Below are 17,500 nucleotides of genomic sequence, written 5' to 3'. Positions count from 1 at the left end.
TCCAATAGTTGATTAGTACTTTATTTTATCTACCCCGACAAAAAAGGATGGAAGAAAAAGTTGACGTCGACGAGTTTTGGGTCAGATCGTAAAATGCCATTCATAAGTAGCCTCAAGACATTTATCTGACATGCTAACGATTCAACGAACTCACCACCCATATAATAATCTTTTCTACTCTAGGCACAAGTCCAGAAATTTTGGGGAAGCGGGAGCCAGTCGATTAGATCGACCCCGGTACACAACTGGTGCTTGATTTATCGACCCCAAAAGAATGAAAGGCATCGACCTCAGCGGAATTTGAACTCAGAACGTAGCGCCAGACGAAATACCTATTTCTTTACTACCCACAAGGGGCTAAACACACAGGGGACAAACAAGGACAGACAAACGGATTAAGTCTATTACATCGATCCCAGTTCGTAACTGGTACTTATTTAATCGACCCCGAAAGGATGAAAGGCAAAGTCGACCTCAGCGGAATCGGAACTCAGAACGAAAGGACAAACGAAATGCCACTAAGTATTTCGCCAGGCGTGCTAACGTTTCTGCCAGCTCACCACCTTACCACCCAAATAATAATAATAATGTTTTCTTATACAAACAGTGGACAACAGTCGATTATAGCGATACCAGCACTTGAACTGACACTTATTTTATTGACTCTAGAATGATGAAAGGTGAAGTCTATCTCAGAGCATTTGAACTCAGAAATTAAAGAGCTGTAACTAAATACCGCTCCACATTTTTTTCGACGCTCAAACAAACGATAACCGTGATATATAAAATGGCCGCATGGCTACACATTTAGAAGGGATGGTTGTTGATTATATTAACTCTAATACTACACTGGTATTCGATTTATCAACTCCGAAAGGAGGAAAGTCAAAATCCAGCTTCGCAGAATTTGAACTCAGAGCATAAAACTGGAAGCATTTTGCCAGCTTGCTGACATAACAATACAGTGAAAATAATATATAAAATGGTTACGACGGATGGTTGTTGATTATAGTGACTCGAATACTTTCTTTATTGACTCCGAAAAACAAAGTCGGTTTCGGTGGGATCTGAACTTGAATGAATATGTGTAAGAATAAGTGGCAGTCCTAATGTAGTAACCATAGTAAATATCTGGATGTAGAATGAGGCATCATTTTGAAAGTTATACAATAGAAATAAGGCAGAGGCCATAAACTCACGAACAATATTTTGCTGTTGCTATGCAGAAAAAATATTACAATTGTCTAAGAGTTCAAGTATAGTTCAACAGGATATATGATACAGGAATGGTGGAAGGATGACAAATATAATTATTTGTTGTTGATAAAGAATATAAAATTTCATGATATTTTAGTGTAGAGAAATACTTAAATGTCGAGGCAACAAAAGTGCTTCTACGTGACTCTTCGATCAATTAGAAATAGCAGCTAAATCTCATTCAACATACACTCATTTCTTTTAACCGTCCAGGTCCATCACCTCTGGTTTCTTTTGATGGCCTTTGCGGCATGCAAAATGAGAAGCGATCGCTAGCTCTTCACTCAATCCTTCTCCACCTATTCTGGATCAAAGAACTTTCTGAATGTTACCCCACGACCCTTTGACAGAGTGGCTGAATCAGAGAGTGACAGAGAGAGAAAGACAAAATGAGGGGAGAGCTAGGTAAAATAATCGCATTAGTACTTTATTAGTACCTGGTACTTTGTTTTATTGACCTAAGAAAGATAAAGGTGACCTTGGCGGAAAAAGCAAAAACTTATGTCTTAAAAGTTATTGACCAGTTTTTGGTTATATAGTTTAAACTTGCAAACTCGCTTGCTTTACCGCGCTGGGAATTATTTATAGAATTGATTTCCTTCTTGCAATAGTTTGCATGGAGACAACTAACTATAACTAATCAACGAGCTTTATGAATCCTCTCAAACGTATAATATGAAATTTTATTTAACTTCAATCGTTAGTTGTTTCGAAAACATGTAAACTTAAATCATAAAATATATGATCATGCAATTAACATACACTCCCTAAAATTACTGCCCTTGAACTAGAATTTGAAACCGTTATTATTACAGTTATCTTAGTAGAATTAATTGGGTTAGCTGTCAGAATCCTTAGCACGCCAGGCGAAATGCTTAGCAGTATTTCGTCTGCCGTTACGTTCTGAGTTCGAATTCCGCCGAGATCGACTTTGCCTATCATCCTATCGGGGTCGATAAATTAAGTACCAGTTACGCACTGGGGTCGATATAATCGACTTAATCCGTTTGTCTGTCCTTGTTTGTCCTCTCTGTGTTTAGCCCCTTGTGGGTAGTAAAGAAATAGGTATTTCGTCTGCCGCTACGTTCCGAATTCAAATTCCACCGAGGTCGTCTTTGCCTTTCATCCTTTCGGGGTCGATAAATTAAGTACCTGTAATCGACTAGTCCCCTCCTCCAAAATTTCAGGCATTGTGCCTTTTAGTAGAAAGGATTATTATCAGATCTATAAGGGCGGCACAAATTGGTAACTTGCTGAGCAATAATTAATTTCGTTGCTTAATGACTGAATTCAAATTCTGCCAATTCGCTTCGACATTGCATTTTATCCCACCATTGCTCCGCAGGAAATATTTACTATATTCAGTTCAATAGAATACAGCTACTCCAACACACGATGCGTGTGTAGGTACAAATTATATTACGCAATAGAAGTAGAAATTTATTCAGGGTCAAGGGGTCACCAGCTGACTGGGTTTTGCCAAAGACCCGAGTAATGGAGTGGGCAGAGAGACACCATAACTTTCCGTTTAGTATATTAACTATGAAATACTCCTGAGAGAAATGGATAGTCATACCTTTGATTATAGGTCTGCAGACTCATTCGCAGCTGACCTGGGATAAATTAGAATGAAAAAAAAAACAAAGGCAAAATATTCAAAGTATTATAATTTCATGTGTGATAAAGCAATTATGTGGCCGCTAACAAAATAGACGTCTTCAATGTGAAATACATTAGCAATCAAGAATTAATTGTTGTAAATAGCTTCTGAGAGTTCGCAGTGAATCGAAATAATGGAAAATGTTTTTTCCTATCATCGGCACAAGGCCAAACATTTTGGTCGAAGATAGAGCCAATTAAATCGATCTCTTTATTTAACTAGTATTTAATTGTATCGATTCCCAGAAGGTTGAAAGATAAAAACTGACTTCGGCTAAATTTGAATTCAGAATATAAAGGGACATAACTGAAATATTATACGGTACAAGTACATCAACGATAACAATGATATTTTGTTCGATGTTATACTTTTTTTATATGTGTATGAATGAGTGTGTGTTTGTGTGCGTGTGCATATGTGTTTGCGTGTGTGTATGTGTTTGTGCGTCTGTGTGTGGGTGGAGGGTGTTCTTGCTATCTTATTTCGAGTATATTTGTTATTTGTGATATTGATATTTTAACTATAACCTTGCTTGCGTCCATATAACACAAGTTGTAAAAACACAAGCAATTAATTCGACTGAAGAAAAAACAACGACATTTGTACGTAATAAATCTAAAACAGTGGATAAACAAGTCTGGGTAAAAGTCTAAGAATTGCTGAAGATAATTACACAGTTCTTGGCTATAGTGGTTTCGTTACGAAAGAGTAATCATTTGGAATATATAATCAACGATAATCCTGAGACATACATACACACACAAGAATATATACAAATACGCACACACATACACTACATGCGTTTAGATAACTTGTTAGCTAGATAAATAAATAGATAGATAGATAGATAGATAGATAGATAGATAGATAGATAGATAGATAGATAGATAGATAGATAGATAGATAGATAGAGATAGATAGATTTATACATACATGCATACATACATATATACATATATGCGTGTATATACTTCATCTTCTATCTTTTATCTGTTATATATATGTGACCGCGTGTGTATCGTTGGCGATTTTTTTCCTCCGTCTTCCCAGCCTTGGATCTTTCCTTTTCCTATGTTTCTGACGAAGAGCTCCGCTCGAAGCGTTAAATCCTCCTTCTTTCTTTCCTTTCCTAAGCGTCCAATAACACTATACTTGTTCCACGTCCTCGCGTTGTTGTGTTTTCTCTTTGTGTTTTCATGATGTTTGGATTAACTTTATATATATATATATATATATATATATATATATATATATATATATATATATATATATATATATATTAAGCTGGTGCTCCAGTATGGCCGCAGTCAAATGACTGAAACAAAGAAAAGAATAAAGAATATGTGTGTGTGTGTGTGGGTGTGTGTGTGTGTGTGTGTGTATGTATGTATGTATGTATGTATGTATGTATATATGTATGTATGTATGTATGTATGGCAGAATCATTAGAATGACAGATAGATTGCCTTGTGGTATTCCTTCAAATCCCACCGAAATAACCTTTGCTTTCATCCTTTCCGTCTTTATAAAGTACCAGTCTCTTCCGCTTCCTGTCTGAATTGTACCTGTAATTCAAAGTTCCAGCCTTGTTCCACTGATTTGATCAGATAAGCTCGTTAAGAGTACACATGTATATAGAATACTCAGCCGCTTTCACTTCGATATCCCGAATGGGAATTCACTAGTAGGAGCAACGGAAGACCCCTTAAAGGTCAGGCTAAATAATCGAAGATCCTCCTTTAGAGTTCAAGACAGGCGCAATGTTACAATATTAGCCAGCTATAAATGGCAATGAAAAGAAAAAGCAAGGCTATACAAAATCAACCAGAGGTTGATGGAACAACGTGAACCATATCTGAAAGGAAGTATATGTTGTAAGTTATGCGTGGCGGAGAGAGGAATCATTCTAAAAAAATTCATACGATCCGAGTGGTTTCCTAAATTGAAAAATAGAACTATTTAGATGCTGCCCTCATAAGCATAAATTCGTTTTGACGACATGGTTGCGACAGTCTTTGAACTAGGGAACAGCATTCACGTGCACACACAAACACATACACATACACACACACAAACTAACATTAATCCATGAGAAATAACACTTCTTTTCCTTCCGAAAAAAATATATATGTTTATAAATATGTGTGTGTATGTGTGTGTCTGTCTGTGTGTGCGTGTGTGTGTTGTGAAAGAGAGAGAGAGAGAGAGAAACAAAGAGAGAATGATTGACTGTAGCTCTGTGGCTTCAAATTTCGTCTGATAAGAGTTTGGGTTACTATTCATCGCGTGACTCTCATTGTTGCTTTTGATTCTGGCGTTCAGATCAGTCTGGAGGTAGCAGACGTATTATTAAAGTCGTTTCCGTCTTTTGTAATTTCCCAGACAAAGTCTATCTAGGAATGTATTGTCGAACTGTATCTTCAATTCTTTTACGTTGATAGAATGTCTTCTGATGAAGATTTTTCTACTGATACCATTTTAGCAAGCTGTCGATGTATCTCGTAAATTATGTCTTGGACCGATGACATACTGGAAACTTTATTTTGCAGGAATTAATGTCTTAATAAAATTGAGTTGCTGACGGATTTGATAATAAAAAAGATTTTTGGTAAAAGAGATGTTTCTAATTTAGGCACAAGACTAGCAATTTTGTGTGGAGGTGGGTAGTGGATTATATCGACCATATTACTTGACTGATATTTTATTGACCCCCACCAAGAGACAAAATCTGACCTCTACAGCATTTGTACTCAAAACGATGAGAGCTATATCAAAAGCTGCATGGTATTTTGACCGACGCTGTAATGACTCTGCTATCTACAGCTCTGATAATGGTTAAATAACGTTTTTGATAAATAACCATAAATGCTTACTAGAAAATGATAAAGCTGACAGAAACAATCAGTTTCGTAGCATTATAGAGAACTTGTTTAATACACCTATTTTGCTTAAATTATTACTAAAACATGATATATGCGTTTGTGTGCGTGTGTTTATGTGTACAAGTACGTAGGTGTAAGTTTGTTCTTATGATGCAAATCAAAATACATCCCGAGGCACATATCAATTTTTTGCTATTGAGAGAATGCAGAACTGAAAAAAAAAAGTGTTATATAAAAACATTTATACTTACGAGCTACATTGAGAAGTGAATACTGAAGCCAATTACAAATTTATAGATGGTTTCAGCATACATAGTGTGTGTGTGTGTGTGTGTGTGTGTGTGTGTGTGTGTACGAAGGGATGCTGAAAAATTCCTGGCTTTGAGTAAAAGAAAATACAAGTGTATCGGGTAATTATGATTTTATTCAGCATATCCCCCACTCAGATTAACACACTTATTGCAGCAGTCCTTCAGTTTTTCTAAGCCCTGTAAAAGAACTTGGAATGCCGGGCCCCTCGCCAGGCCTTTCGCATTAACCTTAAAGCCAGGAACTTTTCAGCACCTCCTCGCATGGAGCTCTCAACTCCTTTATGGGGTTGTAGAGTGCCGCTGTCACAGAGGGTTGTATTGGCCATTTTCGACCTGGAAGCCCTTCCTCCCCAGTTCTGACTACACCTGAGTTCCCTCAGAAGGCAGAAAGTTAAACAAACAAAATGGAGTCAGAGACGAAAGAATTAACCTTAGTACGGGACTGGTACTTTATATATTGAAGGCGGCGAGCTGGCAGAAACGTTAGCACGCCGGGCGAAATGCTTAGCAGTATTTCGTCTGCCGCTACGTTCTGAGTTCAAATTCCGCCGAGGTCGACTTTGCCTTTCATCCTTTCGGGGTCGATTAAATAAGTACCAGTTACGCACTGGAGTCGATATAATCGACTTAATCGTTTGTCTATACTTGTTTGTCCTCTCTGTGTTTAGACCCTTGTGGGTAGTAAAGAAATAGGTACTTTATATATTGATACCGGAAAAGATGACAGGTAAATTATTTTTGTATATGATACGAAAACGTTTACGCACCCAATGGGCGCTAATATTCGAAGTATGTAGTGGACGATAAATAATATTCTGTATATTAGATAAATAGGAATAAACATCCAGTTTACGATTTGTATCAATCAGCGTTTTTGGTCGATTAGACACCACAATAGATCAAGTAGTGACTAATAGAGTTTTAAATTCCATTTGCCGTATTTTCAAACAATCGTCGGTTATTTTTACGTTGTCATTACTATGCAGCAAAAGAGTTTATAATTCATGTGGAAGAACCCTGTGGAAGCACTCCGTCGGTTATGACGACGAGGGTTCCGGTTGATCCGAATCAACGGAACAGCCTGCTCGTGAAATTAACGTGTAAGTGGCTGAGCACTCCACAGACACGTGTACCCTTAACGTAGTTCTCGGGGATATTCAGCGTGACACAGAGAGTGACGAGGCCGGCCCCTTGAAATACAGCTACAACAGAAGCAGGAAGTCAAGAGTGAGAGAAAGTTGTGGTGAAAGAGTACAGCAGGGATCACCACCATCCCCTGCCGGAGCCTCGTGGAGCTTTTTAGGTGTTTTCGCTCAATAAACACTCACAACGCCCGGTCTGGGAATCGAAACCGCGATCCTATGACCGCGAGTCCGCTGCCCTAACCACTGGGCCATTGCTCCTCCACCGGAAGAACCCTGTAAATGTTGAAAGGACGAAATAAATTTGTTTCAATTGTTTAAGATTGTAGGAGGGATGTGAATACTATACAGTTTTTTGTATATGTCATCTTATCTAATATCACCCTTAGGAATCTGACTTATTTCTTTGCAGCTCTTCATTACAAGACGTATTTTGAAAATGCTTTAGTATCCTTCACAAGAGAATGTTAGACCGATCTGTTGATGCTGGCGTTTTCTGAAGGAGTCCTCGCATAGCTTATGTATTTTGTTGTTATGTATTTAAAGAGATATCAGTGTCTCTTTAAATACATAACGTGAATGCGTGTGGTTTAGTGGTTAGGGCATTCGGCTCACGATTGTAAGGTCGTGAGTTCGATTCCCGGTGACGCGTTGTGTCTTTGAGCAAGACACTTTATTTCACGTTGCTCCAGTCCACTCAGCTGGCAAAAATGAGTTGTACCCGTATTTCAAAGAGCCGGCCTTGTCACACTCTGTGTCACGCTGAATCTACCCGAGAACTACGTTAGGGGTACACGTGTCTGTGGATTGCTCAGTCACTTGCACGTTAATTTCACGAGCAGGTTGTTCCGTTGATCGTATCAGCTGCGACGCTCGTCGTCGTAACCGACAGAGTGCTCCAGTGTGTTATATATATATTATTTGCAAACATCTTGCAGATACAAGTTGTAGTGTCCATCAGGAGAGAATGCGCACCGTGCATTATTGTGCAATGCCCCCCCCCCCCCACCACCACCACCACCACACCTTACTGAGATGTGGCCCTGCTTGCTAGATCAACTGGTTACTATGTATATGTATGTATGTACATTTGTATGTCATTACTCTGTTTTATTTCAAGATTTCTTGCCAATAAAGAGCTGGTTTCTAACCTAGATCCAAGACTCCTTCATTGGAATTTCAACATCAACAGGATATTTTGGTATATATGTATGTATGTATGTATGTATGTATGTATGTATGTATGTATGTATGTATGTATGTATGTATGTATGTATCTGTGTGTATATATATGTATGTGTGTGTGTGTATATATGTATGTATTTGTGTGTATGTATGTATTCATGTGTGTATGTATGTATGTATGTTTGTCTTTCATCTTTTATCTTTTACATGTTTCAGTCATCAGACTGTGACCAAGCTGGGGCACCGCCTGAAAAAAGTTTTAGTCGAACGAATCGACCCCAGTACTCTTTTTTTTTATAGCCTGGTACTTATTCTATCGGTCTATGAAATATATAAACTACTAAATTTATTTTGTAATCAATATATGAAATTTAATTTTGTGAATAAAATATCAGCCGCCTGCCGTCTTTTACTATGAAAAGTAATATATTTAACAACCACCCATACTACAACAATTTTATAATAGTCACCAGCTTCATGATGATCAATATCATAATCATCATGGATGAAAAATTGATAGTTAACATTCCAGTGATTTCGAGAAATTTACTCTGTTTGCGAGGTCTTCGGAAGTTTTTGTTTAATGATTTCCGGTCGCTATTAGTGTAAATAATTGAAGATTATAATCTTTGCTGCAATGTCCATAAAACTTATTATTATTACTATTATTATTATTATTATTATCATTATCATCATCATCAGCATCATCATATTAATCATCATCATCATCATCATCATCATCATCATCATCATCATCATCATCATCATTATTATTATTATTATTATTACATCCGCCTTAGCGAATGCGGAGATATTGTTTTCAGTTGTGTCTGTTTGTTTGTTTGTCCGCGGGGCAAATGGATTCGGGTGAAACTTTCAGGGATGTTTGGCCCCGTGACTGGCACGAACTGATGAGATTTTGGGAGCGATCCGGTACCGGACAAGGATTCTGGATTAATTTTCCGTTTTTTTTTTTTACTTAATGTTTGAGAGCAGTTGGGTTCATTTTTAGTATTCTCGTTATTGGTGGGTGGTAGTAGTAGTAGTAGTAGTAGTAGTAGTAGTAGTAGTTGTTGTTGTTGTTGTTGTATCGACGAGAGAGGCCATCATTATTGTTACTGAAATAATTCCACAAATGGTTAGCTTTTACCACTGACAAATACTTACTTAGAAAAACACATTTAAGGTTTTGATAAAAATATGTTGTTTTTTCCCATTATTCAAGAAAGTTTCTTTTCTATCTGTGATAGCAGTAAGAGAGATGCCAGTCAGAAGAAGTGCGAAGCAGATAATATGCTATTGAACACCTTGAAATATTTTGTCTAATCTATCAGAAAAAAGAAAATATTTTTAAACAAGTAGACACAGTAAACACTAAAACAAATAAGGGAAAAAGTAAAAAAAACGTGTTTGTTATAATGTTAATAGCAAGAGTGTCGGTTTTGTTAGCAAAGCTAATTACAAGAAAATGATCGATATAGTTCAACTTCTGAAAAAAGAATGAGAGATAAATTGCAGGGGAACAGTACATCTTCGCGTCATGAAAATATTTTGAAATAGGAAAGAGAAAGCAAAATACCTCTGACTTGCTAAAATCACAAGGACCTTCCATATGCCCACAGGTGAACAACAGATGGGAAGAACCATAGTCGATGAGTGACATAGTATATGTTCCATAAAATGGTGTGAGATGTATGGAAGCGCGTGTTTGGTCATTAATACCGAGGTAGAGAGAAGGTAACGGGTAGAGTTTTATTTCATATACCTGACTTGAATTTGGTGTCGCAGTATATGGGGAGACGGAGGACAAGGGACATTGGTAGTGACATTCCCCTTTAACTCGTCGTCGTCTTTGCAGCACAGTATGGGAAGGTGATGGATGGAAGCACTCCGTCGGTTACGACGACGAGGGTTCCGGTTGATCCGATCAACGGAGCAGCCTGCTCGTGAAATTAACGTGTAAGTGGCTGAGCACTCCACAGACACGTGTATCCTTAACGCAGTTCTCGGGGATATTCAGCGTGACACAGAGAGTGACAAGGCCGGCCCTTTGAAATACAGGTACAACAGAAACAGGAAGTCAAGAGTGAGAGAAAGTTGTGGTGAAAGAGTACAGCAGGGATCACCACCATCCCCTGCCGGAGCCTCGCGCAGCTTTAGGTGTTTTCGCTCAATAAACACTCACAACGTCCGGTCTGGGAATCGAAACCGCGATCCTATGACCGCGAGTCCGCTGCCCTAACCACTGGGCCATTGCGCCCCCACTGGGAAGGTGATAAGCACAGATGTAATACGAAACAATACGTGATTGAGTGGTGGTCAGCATGGACATGCAAGACTTCATTACCCACAAAGACCAAACCCGTTGTAAGTGCAGGAAGGAAATCAATCAAGACTGCCATAGAGGATAGTAAATGAGCTGAAAAGCGGGGACAGAATGCGAACGATATATAGACAATAGAAGCAGCATCAATAATAGTAGGAACCCAGAAATAATTAATTTCATCAACGCTCAAGAGATGAGTTGGCAGAATCATTATAGCGTGGGACTACATGCTTAACGGCATTCTCCGGGTTTTTACGCTCTGAGTTCATCAAGCACTGGGATAGATATAATCGACTTACCCATCCCCCAAAAATTGCTGGCCTTGAGCCAAAATTTGAAATCAGTATTAGTAGCATCTTCACACATATAAATTACATATATATTTCTTTACTACCCACAAGGGGCTTAAAACAGAGGTGACAAACAAGGACAGACAAACGGATTAAGTCGACTACATCGACCCCAGTGCGTAACTGGTACTTAATTTATCGACCCCGAAAGGATGAAAGGCAAAGTCGACCTCGGCGGAATTTGAACTCGGAACGTAACGACAGACGAATTTCGCCCGGCGTGCTAACGTTTCTACCAGCTCGCCGCCTTCACACATATAAATTACATATATATATCTTTTGCTTACTCTTTTTACTGGTTTCAGTGATTTGACTGCGGCGATGCTGGAGCATCGCCTTTAGTCGAGCAAATCGACCCCAGGATTTATTCTTTGTAAGCCTAGTACTTATTCTATCGGTCTTTTTGCCGACCCGCTAAGTTACGGGGACGTAAACACACCAGCATCGGTTGTCAAGCGATGTTGGGAGGACAAACACAGATACACAAACACACACACATATATATATACATATACATATATACGACGGGCTTCTTTTCAGTTTCCGTTTACCAAATCCACTGAGAGGCTTTGGTTGTCCCGAAGCTATTATAGAAGACACTTGCCCAAGGTGCCACGCAGTGGGAATGGACCCGGAACCATGTGGTTGGTAGACAAGCTACTTACCACACGGCCAATATATATATATATATGAGAGAGAGAGAGAGAGACGGGAGGAGGAGGAGAGACATATATGGCAAATGCAAATATGCTGAAAGAATTTATTTTTCAATGCATTTAAACATTCTATGAAATAGGTTTTCAACGAAAGCAGACATTGGTAATTTCAATGAATTATGATCGGAGAAATGTGTTCGATAAAATGTTTGTCGATTTATGTTCGCTGACAGTTTCAATTAGCTTTTCCACTGAATACGTCCAGAAATTACCAACTTAAATTTGTCTTAAACTTCAAAAAACTGTAATGACCATCTTTACGTTGGTAATTACTGATAAATTTATTTTTTTCCTATTAGCATTCCGTATACTTTCGTTTCCTCATTATATATACTAAAGCCACAGGAAATTACCACGTCACTAGATACATTTTTAAATCAAAGATGAACTCACAAATGTTTAGATTGAACTGATAAGTTAAAATATTCATGAATGCAAGAAAACAGTTTCTCTTGTCTTCAGCGTAAAAAAAAAAATTCGATTATATCTCCAATATCTTCTAGGAAATTCTTCTTCTTTCACAAATTGAGATTTCAAATCAAGACAGGCTTCAACATTAATCGTCATTCGCTAGAATTTGTTTTAAGTTTATGATCGAGATAGTCTTTTAAAAAGAAGGTGTATGTATTATGAAAGAAATCGATCTTCTGCATAACATGTCGGCACTAGAGGAATCGAGTTCGAAGTCACTCCGGTGATATTTGAACTTAGAACATAGAGGGACGTAATTAAATACTACAGAGAATTTAGTCTGCACTTTACGATTCAGCACTCTCTCCATATTCGACAGTATTAAGGTTCTAAGTTCTAACAGACTGAAGCAGTGAATTGGCAAAGTCGTTGGTGCATCGGCTGAAATGCATCTAGCAACATGCATCTGAGTTCAAACCCAGTCAGAGTAGACATTGCTTTTATTTTCCGAGGTCGATAAATAAAGTACCAATAATCTAGGACAGTAGATTGTTGCAACGGTTCCAGGCAAGATGCCTTGCAGTTAGTTCTGGTGCCCATTTAGTTCTGAGTTCAAATACTACTCTGGCCAACTTAAGATACCTCTAACGGAGTCAACTTTGTTGCAAGCATTCGAGTTAGGTCTCTACTTGAGGATACTTTTCTCACACTTGTCTAGAGGTCCTGCTAAAAGGGGTAGGTGCAAGATCAGCAATTTGAACTGAGGATGGTTAGTCGATTAAATCGAACTGAGTATTTGACTGGTACTTTATTGTATCGATCCCGGATTGATGAGAGGCAAAGTCGACCAAGGTGGAATTTGAACACAGGACGTAAAACCGAAGAAATACCTATTTCTTTACTACCCACAAGGGGCTAAACACAGAGAGGACAAACAAGGACAGACAAACGGATTAAGTCGATTGTATCGACCCCAGTGCGTAACTGGTACTTATTTAATCGACCCCGAAAGGATGAAAGGCAAAGTCGACCTCGGCGGAATTTGAACTCAGAACGTAACGGCAGACGAAATACGGCTACGCATTTCGCCCGGTGTGCTAACGATTCTGCCAGCTCGCCGCCTTATCTACCTATATAGTATTTCGTAAAATTTAAACATTCTTCATACTTTGAACAAAGAATGCAGGGAGAGTAAAAAAATCAATTACTGTAAGACATTTACCAAATTTTTCAAATCATTCTTTAAAAACAGCGTATTCTTTTAATTAACCTTTGACACTGTCATACATTCTATAGCACCACTCCGAAGCTAAGCTGTTGTTTTGTAAAAGCCTTCTGTGCTACTTTACCCTTAAGCACTATTAGCTGACACTCTGTCAGTTACGGCGAGGTGAGGTTCAGTTGATCCGATCAACGGAACAACCTCCTCGTAAAATCAACGTGCAAATGGTTGTGCACCCTAGAGAGACGTTTGCCCTTGACGTAGTTTTCAAGGAGATTCAGCGTGACACACAATATGACAAGGCTGGCCCTTTGAAATACTAGTACAACCCATTTTGCCAGCTGAGTGAACTGAAGCAACGAGAAATAAAGTGTCTTGCTCAAGAACATAACGCACCGCCGAGAATCGAACTCACGAGTCGAATATTCTAACCACTAAACCACGCGCCTTCACCCTTCGGGCCATACGACTCATAGGGCTGGTTACCCGGCTTCCATGTTGAATAAGAGATTGTGACTACAACATTCACCCTGAACTGAATGCCAGTCCGCTGCAGGGCCCATGGTCGGCAACTTTGAGGCTTGGTTGTTACTTTATTTTATCGATCCTGAAAGGACGAAAGGCTAAGTTGTCCTCGTTGGGATTTGAATTCAGAAGAAAATATTCGGAAGAAACGTCACAACGAATTTTTAACGCCGTGCTAACGATTCTGCCAGTTCGTCGCCTTCCTCTATTCTATACTGAAGCAATATTTTAAATAGTTCCCTATGCTATACCGTGGATGCGCGTGGCTTATTGGTTAAGGTGTTGAACCCATGATCGTAAAGTTGTGGTTTCGATTCCTAGACCGGGTGATGCGTTGTGCTCTTGAGCAAAACACTTCATTTCACGTTGCTCCAGTCCACTCAGCTGGCGAAAATGAGTAATCCTGCGACGAACCGGCGTCCCGTCCAGGTGGGGAATTTCTACGCCACTGAAACCTGGAAACCGGCCCTTATGAGCCTGGCATGGCTCGAGAAGGAACATTTGTGGAGGCGCATGGCTTAGTGGTTAGGGTGTCAGCATCATGATCGTAAGGTTGTGGTTTCGATTCCTGGACCGGGCGACGCGTTGTGTTCTTGAGCAAAACATTTCATTTCACGTTGCTCCAGTCCACTCAGCTGGCAAAAATGAGTAACGCAGCGATGGACTGGCGTCCTGTCCAGCTGGGTACACATACGCCATAGAAACTGGGAAACCGGGCCCATGAGCCTGGTTAGGCTTTAAAAAGGGCGCATTTATTTATCTTTTTTATGCTATACCAATTCAATGCTTTATATTGTCTCATATGCTATATCAACGTTGTTTTATCTCCAACAATATGTTGTATTTTATATCATCACATGTACTAAACTAACCGTGTCTATTTTTGTTTCTTCACACAGGGTATGCTAACACAATGTGGAAAGACACCGACAAGGTTGTATTAGTCTACTGCCCTGAATGGTACGACCTTACCGATGCAAGTAAGTAACAAAAATTCCACCCTTCTTCCTAAACAGGTCAGAATAAATGAAATTTTATTTCATAGTATACTTGACACAGGAATGGCTATGTAGTTAAGAAGCTCATTTTGTAACCACTTGGTTTCAGGTTCAATCCAACAGCGCGGCACTACTTATTCGGAGTATATATATATATATATATATATATATATATATATATATATATACAGTTGCGGCCAAAATGTTCAGAACGGCATTGTTTTCGTCAGAAAAGTATGTATAAGTTTTTATCACAGTTGTTTTATATTCTATAATCTTCACAGACAATAAATACAATATTAATTGTTATTGTCTGAGATTTTGGTGTAATTTGAGAGGATAATACAAACGTTATGGATAATTTAGTGATTTACTGCAAAACCCATGGCGGCCAAAATGATCAGAACGGTTGAAAAATAACAAAATAATCAAAAATGACAGAGAATACTGGAATTATTTAATATTTAGTGTGAAGCCCTTTAGCTTCAATCACACTCTGACGTCTTCGACTGCATGAGGAAATTAAATTTTCAATTTCTTGCTGGGTGATCTTATTCTATTCTTCCTGAAGGGCATTCCATAATTGCTCAGTTGTTTTAGGATTTCTGGCTTTCGAACGTTCTCCTAGAATATTCCACACATTTTCAATAGGATTGAGATCTGGGCTTTGAGCTGGCCAATCCATAACAATAACCTTTTCAGCCTTGAGGAAGTTCATGACCACCTTAGCCTTGTGACATGGGGCATTGTCCTGCATGAATATGGGTGGTCGCTTAGTTGAATTTCTCAGCACAGGCAAGACATGATCTTTTACATGTTGTTTATAAACTCCTGCATTTAACTTTCCATGTAATCGCACCAAAGGGCCAACACCATCTCCAGATATCATTCCCCAAACCATGACACTTCCTCCACCGAATTTAACACTAGTCTTAAGGCATTTAGGTGACAATTTTTCACCTACTTTTCTACGAACGTACCTTTTCCCATCTGAGCCAAATAGCATAAACTTAGATTCATCACTGAAATGCACCGTTTGACATTTTTCTTGCGACCACAACACATGTTCGGTTGCAAAGGTAAGACGACACTTTTTATTCTTGGAGCTGATCAGTGGCTTCTCTGAAGGTGCTCTTGCTTGTTGGTCATGTTCAACTAAACGACGAGACACAGTTTTTCGAGATAAAGTTTTCTTCAATACAATGCTCATTTTCCGAGAAACAGCAGCAGCAGTTTTAGATCTGTCCTTTTTAACTAACTTTACCATAGCACGATCTTCTCTCTTGGTCGTTTCTCTTGGCCTACCTGTAAACTTTCTTGTTTCACACGAACCACAATCACCGTAGACCTTAAGAATACCGTGTACAACACTTTTTGACTTAACAATAGATCCAATACTTAAATTATCCTTCCTTCGAAGCTTAATAATCTGCTGACGAATTGGTAACGGAGTAAGTGGCATTATATTAACAAAGTACACTGCAAATATTCTTACTAATGTTTAGTAAATGAACCGTCACGTAAACAAATTCAAAACATTAGAGTTCACCGGTTAAATATACTAAAACACGGAGTAAAAGCAACCGTTCTGATTATTTTGGCTGCCATGGGTTTTGCAGTAAATCACTAAATCATCCATAACTTTTGTATTATCCTCTCAAATTACACCAAAATCTCAGGCAATAACAAATAATATTGTATTTGTTGTCTGTGAAAACAACTGTGATAAAAACTTATACCTACTTTTCTGACGAAAACAATGCCGTTCTGAACATTTTGGCCGCAACTGTATATATATATATAATCCGAATATGTATAACTGTGATCAGGGATGTAAACAAATACCAGCTGTGAAGCAGTCTAGGTATAAGCACAAGCACAGAGCCACACTCATATACATATGTTAATGTGCGATGGGCTAACAAATTCATCAAAAAAAGTTTGGGTAACCCAGGGCTATAGTAGAATATACTTGTCCAAGTCACTGTGCAGTGAGACTGAACCTGAAACCATGTGATTGCGAAGCGAACTTTTTAACCACACAGCCATGCGTACTTGCATCTTTGTCTGAAAAATATGAAGACTTAACAAAAGAGGTAAAAAAATTTTATTTTAAGATTCGTTAGCTATTTCGTTTAACCTTAACAGTAACCTGACATGTCTGAACTTACTGTTTCTCACAAAACAAGAATTTTCGACGAACTATAAATTTTCTTTCACTGATTTACTGGTTTGGACGGTGGCCATGCTGGAGCACACATTTAAAGGTTTTTCGGCGATCATATCGTTCCCCAGTAGTTATTTTAGTCTGGTGCATACAGTATTTTATCGCTCTCTGCTTTTGGATACGTTACGTTATAGATATTAGACATAAAGAGACACAAATGAACAAACCAGTTTCAGACACGCGCATATGTGTGTTTGTGTGTGTGTGTGTGTGCGCGCACACGATGTTCTTTACGCAGTTTCCTTCTCTGAAATTCAACTCATAAGACACTGGGACATCTGAAGGTTT

The 17,500-nt window shown here is 38.6% G+C and overlaps 1 protein-coding gene across 1 annotated transcript in view; it reads left to right on the top strand.

The window, feature by feature from the left end:
- The window catches only part of LOC115210824 (putative universal stress protein SSP1056), a 104,383-nt gene that overhangs the window by 68,379 nt on the left and 18,504 nt on the right, over nucleotides 1-17,500 (top strand). Inside the window, exon 2 of the mRNA XM_029779572.2 lies at nucleotides 14,887-14,967. Coding sequence (XP_029635432.1) covers nucleotides 14,887-14,967 — 81 coding nt within the window. The remainder of the gene's footprint in view (nucleotides 1-14,886; nucleotides 14,968-17,500) is intronic.

The sequence above is a fragment of the Octopus sinensis genome, linkage group LG4 (genome assembly GCF_006345805.1).
Source record: "Octopus sinensis linkage group LG4, ASM634580v1, whole genome shotgun sequence".
In the NCBI taxonomy this organism is placed as follows: domain Eukaryota; kingdom Metazoa; phylum Mollusca; class Cephalopoda; order Octopoda; family Octopodidae; genus Octopus; species Octopus sinensis.
This window is presented reverse-complemented; position numbering and strand designations above follow the sequence as displayed.